The sequence below is a fragment of the Schistocerca gregaria genome, chromosome 7 (genome assembly GCF_023897955.1).
Source record: "Schistocerca gregaria isolate iqSchGreg1 chromosome 7, iqSchGreg1.2, whole genome shotgun sequence".
Classification (NCBI taxonomy): Eukaryota; Metazoa; Arthropoda; class Insecta; order Orthoptera; family Acrididae; genus Schistocerca; species Schistocerca gregaria.
The window spans coordinates 404,833,351-404,848,909 of NC_064926.1; the positions used below are offsets into that span (position 1 = coordinate 404,833,351).

The following is a 15,559-nucleotide window of genomic DNA, read 5'->3' on the forward strand; positions in this document are numbered from 1 at the left end:
TCGCCAAACACGGATGCGATCATCATGATGCTGTAAACAGAACGTGGATTCATCCGAAAAAAAAAAGATGTTTTTCCATTCGTGCACCCAGGTTCGTCGTTGAGTACACCATCGCAGGCGCTCCTGGTTGTGATGCGGCGTCACGGGTAACCGCAGCCATGGTCTCCGAGCTGATAGTCCATGCTGCTGCAAACGTCGTCGAACTGTTCGTGCAGATGGTTGTTGTCTTGTAAACGTCCCCATCTGTTGACTCAAGGATCGAGGCGTGGCTGCAGGATCCGTTACAGTCAAACGGGTAAGTTGCCTGTCATCTCGACTGCTAGCGATACGAGGCCGTTAGGATCCATCATGGCGTTCCGTATTACCCTCCTGAACCAGCCGATTCCATATTCTGCTAACAGTCATTGGATCTCGACCAACGCGAGCAGCAATGTTGCGATACGATAAACTGCAATCTCGATAGGGTACAATCCGACCTTTATCAAAGTCTGAATCGTCATTTCACCTCCTTACACGAGGCATCACAACAACGTTTCACCAGGCAACGCCGGTCAACTGCTGTTTGTGTATGAGAAATCGGTTGGAAACTGTCCTCATGTCACCACGTTGTAGGTGTCGCCATCGGCGCCATCCTTGTGTGAATGCTCTGACAAGCTCATCATTTGCATTATCACAGCATATTCTTCCTGTCGGTTAAATTTCGCATCTGTAGGACGTCATCTTCGTGGTGTAGCAATTTTAATGGCCAGCAGTGTGAAAGGTCTGGTTGGCGATTACTTTTGATGAGGTTGTGTATGAATTAAGATTAAAGTAGACTGGTGGTACAGACAGAACCTACATTTTTCACAATGTATATATTCCGTATGATTAAACAGTAAGTGTTTCAGTGAGATTACAAACAAATCGATTAACAAAATTAAGGTCAACAAGAGTTCCTGACGATACGCAGAGGGGCAGACTAAAATCATCGTTAGCTTCCCAACATTCGTTAAGACACAGTCGGGCCAAAACAGCCTCTGGAAATTTCCAGTGCGTACGAGGAAGGGTCTATCAGATATAACATATTGGCACAGCGCTCCTCAGCGAGCGCTATTTGACAATGCACTCATATTCATATTCATCACTAGTCCGAGCTCTTACACTTGGCAGTGCAACTTTCCAGAAAGGATCTGCCGACTCTAACGTCCGACCAAAGGTCAGTCTTCCTGGTCCGTCTCAGAAGAGGAGGCCGACGGAGCCAGGGGAGCCCTGCTCGCGCACGAATATCTCGAAGTACTCGTAGATGATGGTGACGGCGAGCAAGATGCCGGTGCCCGAGCCGATGGCGCCCAGCACGTCGGCGAGCACGGAGAGCGCGCCTATACAGACGCCCCCGAAGGCGGCGGCCGTCGAGATGTAGCGGTCCAGCTCACGCACCAGCGACCCGTCGCGGTGCCCCGGCATCACCATCCGCTGCTCGCGCAGCCGCCGCGCCACGTCGCGCGCCGACGACCCGGACACGCTCAGCCACGCCTTCGAGAAGAAGGCGCACGAGCCCAGCATGAAGAACAGGTACAGCAGCGCGTGCATCGGGTCTGCCACAGAGAGGGGTCGCATTACTCAGCAGCAAAAGCTACGTAAAATGTAAAAATTACAAACTTTTGAACCGCTCAGAACATTACTTCATAGCTAACTTAGCTTACGGTGCACAGACCGAGTTGCAAATTACCTATCTAACGGCTTCCAGCCGCTAAAGAAACGTGGTCTTTCAGTTATTTCGGATGAGTTTTAGTTCATATCCAAACCTAAAAATTTAAAACTGTCACGATCTATCCATTAAGAGGAAAAGTCTCATGTTAAAGATTTAAGACAGCAAGGCGAATTTTACAAACAGTGTATATATCATGATGGAGCATAACTCATGATGCGCAAATTATGCTGACTACATTCACTAAATACAGGGTGTTTCAGAAAGAATGACTTGATTTTGGACGGTGCCGTCTGAATGACCTTAGCCTAGATATCAGAAAATCGCCGTTACATGTCAGGAAAATTAAAGAGACCTTTGGAGAAAAGAGAGCCACTTGTATGAATATCGAAGGCTCAGATGGAAACCTAGTTCTAAGCAAAGAAGGGAAAGCAGAAAGGTGGAGGGGGTATATAGAGGGTCTATACAGGGGCGATGTTCTTGAGGACAATATTATGGAAATGGAAGAGGATGTAGATGAAGATGAAATGGGAGATCGATACTGCGTGAAGAGTTTGACAGAGCACTGTAAGACCTGAGTCGAAACAAGGCCCCGGGAGAAGACAACATTCCATTAGAACTACTGACAGTCTTGGGAGAGCCAGTCCTGACAAAACTCTACCATCTGGTGAGCAAGATGTATAAGACAGGCGAAATTCCCTCAGACTTCAAGAAGGATATAATAATTCCAATCCCAAAGAAAGCAGGTGCTGACAGATGTGAAAATTACCGAACTATCGGTTTAATAAGCCAACACTGCAAAACACTAACGCGAATTTTTACAGACGAATGGAAAAACTGGTAGATGCCAACCTCGGGGGCATGTGAGGCAATACTGACCCTACGACTTATCTTAGAAGAAAGAATAAGGAACGACTTTGTAGACTTAGAGAAAGCTTTTGAAAATGTTGACTGGAATACTCTGAAGGTGGCATGGATAAAATACAGGGAGCGAAAGGCTGCTTACAATTTATACAGAAAGCAGATGGCAGTTATAAGAGTTGAGGGACATGAAAGGGAAGCCGTGGTTGGGAAGGGAGTGAGACAGGGTTGTAGCCTCTCCCCGATGCTATTCAACAATCAGTACATTGAGCAAGTAGTAAAGAAAACAAAAGAAAAATTCGGAGTAGGTATTAAAATCCATGGAGAAGAAATAAAAACTTCGATGTTCGCCGATGACATTGTAATTCTGTCAGAGACAGCAAAGGACTTGGAAGAGCAGTTGAATGGAATGGACAGTGTCTTGAAAGGAGGTTATAAGATGAATATCAACAAAAGCAAAACGAGGATAATGGAAAGTAGTCGAATTAAGTGGGGTGGTGCTTAGGGAATTAGATTAGGAAATGAGACACTTAAATTAGTAAAGGAGTTTTGCTATTTGGGGAGCAAAATAACTGATGATGGTCGAAGTAGAGAGGATATAAAATGTAGACTGGCAATGGCAAGGAAAGAGTTTCTGAAGAAGAGAAATCTGTTAACATCGAGTATAGATTTAAGTGTCAGGAAGTCGTTTCTAAAAGTATTTGTATGGAGTGAAAAATGGACGATAAATAGTTTGGACAAGAAGAGAATAGAAGCTTTCAAAAATGTGGTGCTACAGAAGAATGCTGAAGATTAGATGGGTAGATCACGTAACTAATGAGGAGCTATTGAATAGAATTGGAGAAATAGGAGCTTGTGGCACAACTTGACTAGAAGAAGGGATCGGTTGGTAGGACGTGTTCTGAGACATGGAGGGATCACCAATTTAGTATTGGAGGGCAGTGTGGAGGGTAAAAATCGTAGAGGGAGACCAAGAGATGAATACACTAAGCAGATTCAGAAGGGTGTAGGCTGCAGTAGGTACTGGGAGATGAAGAAGCTTGCACAGGATAGAGTAGCATGGAGAGCTGCATCAAACCAGTCTCTGGAATGAAGACCACAACAACAATAACATGTTAGTGAATGCGTCTTGTCAGTTTGCAGTCAATCAGAAGTAGGATGGCGTACGCTTAACAGAAGGCGTCTAGTGTGCTGCAGTTTACAAGGACTAAGTCACTGATTTCGGTCCAACGTGCTTTTCATCGGCCTTTTCGCAATGAGAGTGAGAGAGACTCGCTTCAAGTGAACGTTTTTTTTTTTTTGTTTTTTTTTGCCGTTTCTCATGAAAAACTGTACGGTCCCTTCTTTTCTTGAGTAAAAAACAGTGACTGAAAGGAGCTACATCAGCATCTACATCTATACTCTGGAAACCACTGTGAGGTGCATAGCAGAGGGTACGTCTCATTGTACCAATTTTAGGGCATCTTCCTGTTCCATTCACGTATGGAGCGTGGGAAGAATGATTGTTTGAATGCCTCTGTGCGTGCTGCAATTATTCTAATCTTATCCTCACGATCCCTGTATGAGCGATGCTTAAGGGGTTGCAATATATTCCTAAAGTAATCATTTAAAGCCGGTTCTTGAAATTTTGTTGATAGGCGTTCACGCATTGTTTACGTCTATCTTCAAAAGTCTGCCAGTTCAGTTACTTCAATACTTCTGTGACAGTCTCCCGCGGATTAAATAAACCTGTGACCATACGTGCTGCTCTGCCCTGTATACATTCAGAATCCCCTGTTTGTCCTATGTGATGAAGTGTCCCACACACTTGAGCAATATTCTGGAGCCGGTTGCACGAGTGACTTGTCAGCAATCTCCTTTGCCGACTGATTGTACTTCACTAGAAGAAAAGATGATATTCACTATTCTGGATTAAATCTCACTTTGGCACAGAAAGGGGTGAATTATGCTGCCACATGGGTCTTTGGTCATTTGCCTAATCATATTGAGGGTCTGACAGATAGCCAACCAGCATTTGAAAGCAAATTGGAGGAGTTGCTGAATGACATCTTCTTCTGCTCAATAGATGAATTCTTGGATATGAAGTAACAACTGTAAAAAAGTTAATTAATTAATTAATTTGTGTAAAGAAAACTTATGTTAAAGTGACACGTTCCACATCATTACGAAATGTCGTATTCATGATCTATGGAACAAGGATTAATGTATGTATGTATGTACGCAGTATTTCACCAATAAACCGAAGTCTACCAGCTGCTTTACCCACAACTGAACCTATGAGATCATTCCATATCATATCACTACAAAGTGCTATTCGCACGTATTTGTACGAGTTGGCCGATTCCAACAGTGATTCATTAATATTATAGTCATATGATACTACATTGTTTCGTTTTGTGAAATATACAATTTTACATTTCAGAACATTTAACGCAAATTAACAATCTCTGATCTTATCAAGATCTGACTGAATATTTATGCAGCTTATTTCAAATAGTACTACTTAGTGAAACTACTGGCATGAGTTTTTAGATTATTAATCTTTTACTACTAACTCTATTCGCAAAACCATTTGCAGACTGTGTCCACATGCACTACTGAAGTACTCGCAAAATTATAGCGTATTTCTGAAGATGACGTCATAAACATTGAGATGTGCGCAAAAATAGCTTTTGCGTAAAATAGAGCGCAAATTACCCAGACTATACTCAGTCCAGTGTTTGATAATGAGAGCTCTTATCGGCTTTCAACTAACTTTAAATACAATTTCAAACCTTTACTAAACTTTTTCTCACTTACATGTCTACACGTAATATATTTAATACATTAACTAGCCTGTTAAGTAATCAGACGTCTAAAGCTCTTTATTATATGGGCGATCGATTCTTTAAAGATTCAGGAGTGGAGGGTTTACTGCTTATTATAAGATGCGAGCATAAATCGGTAACACGGCGAATAATATAAAATGGGTCATTAATCCTTTCACTGTATGACTATACCGCGAACTTGCGTGACGTCTACAGAGTGAATCGCATCAGATCTAAGGCGCCTTTATTTTATGAATGGTTCAAAATATCGAAAAGATGTTTTCAGCAAATGATGGTACACAGCGGGTCACGTAACTCTGTTTCATAAGGGAAATTTTTAACTTGTGTTATAGCCAAGGTATTTAAAGATAATATATGCATTTATTTAATAGACCGATATACTGTATTTCGTCATAAAATTCGAAAGTAGCGGGCCAGTGTATATTCGAGCCCAAGAGTTGCTTATATCAGCATATTGTTCCCAGGATTCGGACATCATTGCATCCTGACAATTACAACAACGCCATGACATCATGGCTCCCTGAATTCTGACATCATACAGGTGCGAAAGGAGGGTTGCCTTGCCTTCAGCTACCTAGTTTCGACTACTTTTATAGGTCACCCAACTACCCACCACTCCCATCTGAAATACATGAACGTAGAACATTGTAAACAGGAACTTTCTAGAATTTTTGGTGAGTTAGGTTATCTACCATTTTGCGATACAGAATGGATCACAGTTTGACCCTGTGCAAGGCTGTTTTAACTGTATTAGACACCAACAAACAGCGTTTACAATTGTACTCTGTGCCAATCACTTCCATGTAGTATCAATTAACGAATAACTTACAGAACAGCTGTTGTGCGGTGCTAACGCGCCAGAGTGCCGCCATCTTCATTCTTGTAAGTACAAAGGAAGGCCTGATAGCCGCAGCTAATCAGTCTTATGTAGTAGCGAAAACTGTTAACATGGATTTCTCCGAAGTGCTAAGCGTTACTCGGCTGTTAGGGTGAAAGATGAGACCAATTGCGGAACGCTTTGGTTTGTCGTTATTACGGAGAAGCTGGACAACCTTGTTACTAACATTGGCAACAGAAATTACACGGAAATTGGTATGCGCACAGCAAGAAGAATTTAAATGTGCCTCCACCCGTTACAGAACCAGTTCTCAACAACATTTTCTCTCTCCCAAAGTTTGTTTAATATACTCCAGTCAGGGTCTTCCTCTGACATTTCTTCCTTCACTGCTCCCGCAGTTACTCTATTCAATACACCGTCATGTCGGAGTGCGTGGCCTATCAGCTGAGCCCTCCTTTTTCGTGTTCCATCTTTTCCCTCCTGCTGGAATAAAAAATTCCTCGTTTGTGATCGTTTCTGTCCAGCTAATTTTCATCATTCTCCTGTAGCATCATGTTCCGAATGCAGCATTCTCACTCCTGTCGTCCAAGCTTCTCTGCAAATTTTTAAGTGTTCAACACGTAGGTCTTCAACATTTGTTTCCTCACGTCAAGGCTTATACTCTTTGTAGTGAATATGTTTTTCTTCTTATTAAAATCATTCTTGGCCTGGCCAGTTCTGCACACTATCTCCCAGTAGCTTCTTCAACCACTCGAAATTTTACTACCCAGTTAATTAAACTCGTTCACTTCCTCAATTGTCTCATTTTCAACTTTACCGCTGTCTTGCTTTCCTCGCTTCTAATGCTGACTAGAACTTTTGTTTGATGTGTGTTTTATTGTCATATAGAATTGCTTCTCCATTATTCTATTCGTTGTGTTCAATATTTTTCGCAGGTTTCCTGCACTTTCTGTAATTAGTGCTATGTCATCGGTGAATTTCAGCATGTCCCCCTTATCTTCATGAATTGTTAACTCCTATGTTTACTTCTTTTCTCACCATGACGGCTGCCATCTGTATCTACAAATTAAAGAAGTATGTGGATAGGGAGCAACGTTATCGTTCCCCCTTTTGAATGATATCTGATTCTTCTTTATTACCACAGCGAACTATTCCGATTTCACGTTTGTAGTTTTTATATACAGTAGAGCGTCGATTATTCGAACGTCGGTCAACCGAACGACGGCTTAACCGAACTGTGTACTCGCTCGCACCTGTTACTCTCCCACCCTACCGTCCATCATCTCCCTCACTCCCAAACCAAGTTTCCCACAGTAGTCACCGCACTGGGCGGAACATTGCTTCTAATGGGGCCTTCACAAGGCGCTGCTCACCGGCCAAGGCGCCAGTCGCTGTGTTTCAACGATCGGCACACTTCTGTCGGCTTGGCACTGGCAGTAGAAGTAGCGGCAGTATCAAAGCTGTTCACAGCAACAGCTGCGCCAGCCTAGAATTGAGGCGTGCCGCTCCGCGCTGTTCGACGGATTGCGCGCGCCCAAGAAGAGCTTCTCATGGTGCAAACAGTCACCGTCTATTCTCTGTTACGACCAATTGTGTGGTGCTGCGTGAATAAGTGAACTTGACGATACCAAATGCTTAAACGTAAACGTGTTGTCTTTTCTATGAGGGACAAGTACGAGATTATTACTATATATTCTTACTGAAGTTGCCTTTGTATGTTACTTGCTAAAAGACATGCCTGTTTTTATGAATACATTTACTGTACAGTACTTCTTTTTGGCAAATAAACATGTACAGTTCGATTATCCGAACAAACCAGTTTTCCGAACACCCGTGTCCCCCAATTACTTCGGATAATCGACGCTCTACTGTATAAGCGTTTCGAAGACATTCTTTACATCTGCCATGCCATGTCAATTTGACCTACTTTCATACTATTATCTGTGTGTTCACACATATCTTTAAAACGTTGTTATTTATATTGCTTTGTTCTCTTATTAATATTGTTACTAAATTTCTTGTATTTCTGCATTGCTTCTACATCCTTAGAGTTTTTATACTCTCTTCTTTCCTTCACCATATTCTCGACTTCCTGACTTCTCCGTTCTTTCCTGTTCTGCTGTTTCTTTTTTCCCTAATACCTCTTCTTCAGAGTTTAAAATGCAGTTCTTTATTTTACCCTTTCTGTTGTAGCCTCATGTGTTATCTGGTTTCCTCAACGGTGCTGTTTGTTTGTGCTGTGTAGCTATTTTATGTAGACTCATCCTTAAGCTTAGATACCCTCCTTAAGCTTAGATACCTCCCACTGCCTCTTTCTTCCAACTTTAATCTTTTGAATTTTAGTTCACATAGCATCACAACTAAATTATTGTTGGTGTTGAGATCTGCTCCAGGGTAGCTTCTGCTGTCCTTCACTGATTCTTGAATGTTTGTGTCTATGTGTGCCCTTTGTATGTCTCTTGCGGCTTTCCACGTATATCTCCTCCTTGTATAATCATCATCATCATCATTTAAGACTGATTATGCCTTTCAGCGTTCAGTCTGGAGCATAGTCCCGTTTATAAGATTCCTCCATGATCCCCTATTCCGTGCTAACATTGGTGCCTCTTCTGATGTTAAGCCTATTACTTCAAAATCATTCTTAACCGAATCCAGGTACCTTCTCCTTGGTCTGCCCCGACTTCTCCTACCCTCTACTGCTGAACCCATGAGTCTCTTGGGTAACCTTGCTTCTTCCATGCGTGTAACATGACCTCACCATCTAAGCCTGTTCGCCCTGACTGCTACATGTATAGAGTTCATTCCCAGTTTTTCGTTGATTACCTCATTGTGGACACCCTCCTTCCATTGTTCCCATCTACTAGTACCTCCAATCATCCTAGCTACTTTCATATCTATAACCTCAACCTTATTGATAAGGTACCCTGAATCCACCCAGCTTTCGCTCCCATACGACAAAGTTGGTCGAAAGATTGAACGTTGCACAGATAACTTAGTCTTGGTACTGACTTCCTTCTTGAAGAAGAGAGTAGATCGTAGCTGAGCACTCACTGCATTAGCTTTGCTACACCTCGTTTCCAGTTCTTTCACTATGCTGCCATCCTGTGAGAATATGCATCCTAAGTACTTGAAACCGTCCACCTGTTCTAACTTCGTTCCTCCTATTTGGCACTCAATCCATTTATATCTCTTTCCCACTGACATTACTTTCGGTTTGGAGGTGCTAATCTTCATACCACAGTCCTTACATTTCTGATCTAGCTCTGAAATATTATTTTGCAAACTTTCAATCGAATCTGCCAACACAACTAAGTCATCCGCATATGCAAGACTGCTTATTTTGTGTTCACATATCTTAATGTCACCCAACCAGTTTATTGTTTTCAACATATGATCCATGAATAATACGAACAACAGTGGAGACAAGTTGCAGCCTTGTCTTACCCCTGAAAATAATATGAACCATGAACTCCATCTACCGTCAACTCTAACTTCTGCCTGACTATCCATGTAAAGACCTTTAATTGCTTGCAAACGTTTGCCTCCTATTCCATAATCTCGTAGAACAGACAATAACTTCCTCCTAGGAACCCGGTTATATGCCTTTTCTAGATCTATAAAGCATAGATATAATTCCCCGTTCCATTCATAACACTTTTCCATTATTTGCCGTAAGCTAAAGATCTGGTCTTGACAACCTCTAAGATGCCTAAACCCACACTGATTTTCCTTCAGTTGGTCCTCAATTAATACTCGCACTTTCCTTTCAACAATACATCAGAACATTTTACCCACAAAGCTGATTAAAGAGATACCTCTGTAGTTGTTACAATATTTTCTGTTTCCATGTTTAAAGATTGGTGTGATTACTGCTTTTATCCAGTCTAATGGAACCTGTCCCGACTCCCAAGCCATTTCAATTATCCTGTGTAGCCATTTAAGACCTGACATTCCACTGTATTTGATGAGTTCCAACTTAATTTCATCCACCCCAGCTGCTTTATTGCACTGCAATCTATTGACCATTTTTACCACTTCCGCTAATGTGATCCTGTTTCCAAACTCATTCCTATCCCATTGTACCTCGAAAACTGAAACAATACTGATCGTATTTTCACCTACATTGAGCAACTCTTCAAAATATTCCCTCCATCTGCCCAAGGAATCCACAGGATTCACAAGCAGTTTTCCTGACCTGTCCAAAATACTCGTCATTTCCTTACCTCCCTTTCGAAGACTGCTAATTACACTCCAGAATGGTTTTCCAGCAGCTTGACCCAAAGTCTCCAACCTGTTTCCAAAGTCTTCCTAAGATTTCTACTTGGATGCTGCAATTATATGTTTGGCTTTGTTTCTTTCTTCAATATAACTTTCTCTGTCTACCTGAGTTCTAGTATGTAGCCATTTTTGATACGCCTTCTTCTTCCTTTTACAGGCTGCCTTGACTGTGTCATTCCACAAAGCTGTTTGCTTCATCCTACCTTTACACACTACTGTTCCAAGACATTCTTTAGCCACTTCTAGTACTGTGTCCCTGTACCTTGTCCATTGCTTTTCCAATGACTGTAACTGACTACATTCAACTAACTGGTACCTTTCTGAGATCATCGTTATGTACTTGTGCCTGATTTCCTTATCCTGAAGTTTCTCCACTCTTATCCTCCTACATATGGACCTGACCTCCTGCACTTTCGTCCTCACAATACCAATTTCGCTGCAGATTTAAATAATGAACAGTGTCATCAAAGAATCCTCTGAATACACGTGTGTCCCTCACAGCCTTCCTGAATTCCTGATCTGTTATTATAGTGTCAATGACAGATCTGCTTCCCCTGCCTTCCCAAGTATCCCGGTGAATGTTCTTATGTTTAAAAAAGGAGTTTGTGATTACTATGCCCATACTGGCACAGAAATCCAAGAGTTGTTTCCCGTTCCTGTTGGCCTCCATACCCTCTCCAAATTTACCCATAACCTTTTCATACCCTTCTGCTCGATTTCCAATCCTGGCATTAAAATCACCCATGAACAGAACACTGTCCTTGTCCTTTACTCTAACAACTACATCACTGAGTGCCTCATAAAAACTATCCATCTTATCTTGATCTGTCCCTTCACAATGCGAATATACTGACACAATCCTAATTTTCTTGCTGGACACTGTCAAATCTATCCACATCAGTCGTTCGTTTACATACCTTATTGCAACTACGCTGGGTTCCATTTCTTTCCTGATGTAAAGCCCTACACCGTATTGTGCTATTCCTGCTTTGACTCCTGACAGGTAGACCTTGTATTCTCCCACTTCCTCTTCTTTCTCACCCCTTACCCGAATGTCACTAACAGCTAAAACATCCAGCCCCATCTTACTTGCAGCCTCTGCCAGCTCTACCTTCTTCCCAGAATAGGCCCCATTGATATCAATAGCTCCCCATCTCATTACCATTTGTTTGCCGAGTCGTATCTTAGGAGTCCCTGGTTTGTCAGTTAGAGGTGGGACTCCGTCACCTCGAATTTTGCTCTGATTGTTGCCAGCATCATATTTAAAGTACCAGGGAAGCAGGTTGCTAGCCTTACTTGCCCCGAGTCCCATTGAGTTTTACCCCTAACGGTTGAGGGACTAACCGGTGGATTTGGTAGCCTTTTCCGTATGAGCACAAAGGTGACCACGACTCAGAATATGTACGAGATGCACAGCCTTATTCCAAAGTAACTGGTATCCCGACTGTCAGGACCACTTACTTGGCCACTCATATGTTGCCCATGGTTCATGAACTAGGACATGACTACAGGAACCCACACCATGAACCACTCCTTGGATAATGCCGGAGTATAATATTCGTTACCATTAGTTTATAGCTATGCAGACCTTACAAGTCTCTCGCTTCTCTCATTCCTTTGTCCCAATCCATATTTACCAACTGTATTTCCTTCGGTTTCTTCTCCTAATGTTGCATTCCTATCACCAAGTAAAATAAAGTTTTCTTCGCCCTGTATTTTCTTTATCAATTCAATTAGCTCGTCATAAATTTTTTCCACCACTTTTTTTCCTCCTCTGTTGCTGGCATATAGACTTTAGTTTACTTTCAATCCGTACTATAATTAGTCGTTCACTGTACTGCACAAAACTGTTGACTCTGTTTCCCAGTTTCATATGTCAGACTGTGCCCGCTCCACCATTTCCTGGAATACTCTCTGCTGTACCAGAATGGATTACACCACAAATTCCACTCCAAAATTATCCAGGTTGTGGCCACCTCACTTCGGCTAAATCTAATACATATAAATTTAATTTTTCCATTCCAGTTATCATGACCTGTAATTTCCCAGTCTGGAGTAAAGTTCTCACATTCCAAGTACCAATTCTTTTCTCGTTGTTAAAAAAGTAATTTTAAAGGAGAGGTGTGGTCTACAACTATTACCTACGGACTAAATTTTCCAGCTTCGTCAAGACGAGATACGGTGTCAAGGCAGAGTTACCATTTCTCCTCCATGGGAATGATAATGTATCAGGAAGAGGAATATTGGAAAAAATCGGCAAGGAAGCTGTGGAAATCATTTCGAAGAAATGTAGGAGCCCTGTGGCCATACCATACGAAGAGGAACGACCAGACATTAAAATGGGTGTTCTAACAGAAGGGCTGTCTGCAATATTGAAGCACATTCGCGCAGATGACTATTGCCTTTTGCAGTTTGACATAACGCGAGATTTTGGCAGAATTTTTAATAAAATGGAGATCTGTGACTTTCTGATATCAAACCATGGCTTCTGCATGGAAGAAGACTGTCAGGGAAACAACAGTGTGACTGTGGACTGACAGTTTATATTACTGAACTACTTGTGTAAAGATGTATAACAAGTTTGAATGTCAACAAAGTTATTGCTAACAACCTTATAGATATTAAAAAGTGTCCAGACATGCGACTACGTGAAACTTTTACGCTTTCCTTGGTTAAAGAACATGCTATTTCCAGGCTGGAGACTGCAATATACAGCTACAAAATGGATCGTATGTCTGATCCTGTGCGCTACTGTTTAAGCGTGTTAAACAGCAAACAGTATTTACAATATGCTCCACTCTACTCTGTAACAACTGCTTCCATGTGGCGACAATTAACGAATAACTTACAGAACAGCCGCTTTGTTATATTTAACAACGTCTGCAGTTTGTCTGCTTCGACAATGAAAAAATGGCTGATGTACAAGTAATTCTTCCAGACATTCGGAACCAAAAAAAGCTTATAAACGATATTCGAGCTGCAAACAGTTTTAACTCTCTACCTCCAAACTATGTGGAGATTCTTAACACTGAATACAACAAAGACGACATAAGTGTTATACTGAAGTGCTATATTGAAGCAAAAGAAACATATTACCCTCGATCTAGAGCACTGCTCTCCACAATATCATCAAATGTAGATACTGCCGAATTAGGACTGGTTGCTACCAACACTGTTATTCCATAAACCTTAAGAAAACTAGTAAATGTATCGCACAGGTTGAAACCACTTTCCACTGATGAAATTACAGTAAATGGAGTTAATTAATAATGCCCTCGAAAAAGGAAACTGGTAATGGAGGACATTGCAATCAAAAAAGGAAAACTGAAGTAGAGGGCTGAAACAACTGCCTTAAAGGAATTGGGAAAAGGAAACACTCTCAGATGTGCTACAAAGATGTATACATGACTTGAAACACAGTATAGGGAGAATACTGGGGAATACAAGATATTATCACTTGCTGTAAACAGTAATGATAAGCGCCTGTTACGTTGCACTCCTAGCCGAAATCACAACTGACCTGCGCGTAATCACATCATCGATGATTCTTCAGACCCGCCAGGATACCCGAGCACGTTAAACGCCAGTTCCCGGGACAGAGTAGTAGTAGTAGTAGTAGCAGCAGTAGTAGAGGGGTTTTGGGCGCACGACAGCAAGGTCTTCAGCGCCCGTTCAGTAACATAGTGAGACGGGTGTCAAGAAAAATCCCAGAACAGGAATATAAAACGAAACAGAAAACATGGATAACAATCGTTGAAAAACATGTGCTCACCCACACCAAAGCGTGGGATGAAGCAGAGCGTCAGCAGTAAAACATGGACAGCACAGGAAGAAAATGTTAGAGGGAGCTAAAACAATGTAGCAGATGGAAGTGGCTGGCTGACCGCAAGGAAAAAAGGGGAGGAGTCAGCCACTCTGCAATACACTAAAACCTCCAGCCTAAAAGTTTAGGCCAGAGTCCAGACACATCACAAAACTTAAAAACCCTAGACACACACGTCTCATCATTAGCTAAAACAGAAGGTAGATCCCCATCAACTTGTGCTTCTGCCCGTGCATCACGGTATAAAATGCAGTTTGTTAAAATGTGCCGCACAGAGATGTGCACACCACAAGCATCACAAAACGGGGGATCCTCCCGCCGTAATAAAAAGCTATGTGTCAGAGGACAGTGCCCGATCCGAAGACGTGTGAGGGCCACCTCCTCATGCCTGAGCAACCGGCAGGAGGAACGCCACGGCCGAGTGTTTGACTTTATCAACCGCAGTTTATTGGCCGTCACCGCCAGCCATTCGTCCTCCCACAACTCCATGCACTTCCTGTGGAGTACAGCGATGACTGACTGCAAGGGAATAGGACACTGGACCACGTCCTGCTCTCTGCAGGCCTCCTTGGCAGCCCGATCGGCCTGTTCATTGCCCCATATGCCGACATGAGCAGGCACCCAGCGGAAGGATACTTCTGTAACCCGCCGTTGGAGCAAGTACAGTTGGTCATGTATCAGCTGGACCATCTCCTCAGTCGGGTACAGGTTCTGCAGTGATTGTAAGGCACTAAGAGAATCGGAGAAGAGAAGAAGTCGATCGCCCCAAATACGATTCATCTGCTCCGGTGCCTTCAGGATCGCGTGGTGCTCCGCTGCGAAAACGGTATATTCAGTAGGGAGGCGAATCCGGGTAACTTGATTAGGGAACACTACAGAACAGCCAAGGAAATTCTCCTGTTTGGTGCCATCAGTGTAAACGACAGTGAAACCGTGATGCACATCTAAAATGTTAGAAGCAGAGATTGGAATGTAAAATCTGGTGTGCGATCTTTCTTAAAATTAGTCAAATCTAAAATAAGTTTGGGTCTCCGGAGGAGCCAAGGTGGAGATCTGCTCCAACCGCGACGCAAAACACGAAGACCAGCCATAGACATCGCAGCGAGGCAATCCTGTGCGCGAATTCCATAGGGCTGCGTCGCATGTTACCGGTTATGAAATAACTGTGCCAGAGGAGGCTGAAGAACGGTATGGTATGCAGGGGTGTATGGTGTGGACAAAGTTTTATACGCCTGGCGCACTGT

At 42.5% G+C, this 15,559-nt stretch overlaps 1 protein-coding gene across 2 annotated transcripts in view; it reads right to left on the reverse strand.

The window, feature by feature from the left end:
• Nucleotides 1-838: 838 nt before the first annotated feature.
• LOC126281484 (protein transport protein Sec61 subunit alpha-like 1) overlaps nt 839-15,559 on the reverse strand; it is a 57,608-nt gene continuing 42,887 nt past the window's right edge. For both annotated transcript variants that reach the window (XM_049980480.1, XM_049980481.1), the window contains one exon: nt 839-1,574. In XM_049980480.1, the coding sequence (XP_049836437.1) occupies nt 1,216-1,574 (359 nt within the window). In that variant the 3' untranslated portion in view covers nt 839-1,215. The remainder of the gene's footprint in view (nt 1,575-15,559) is intronic.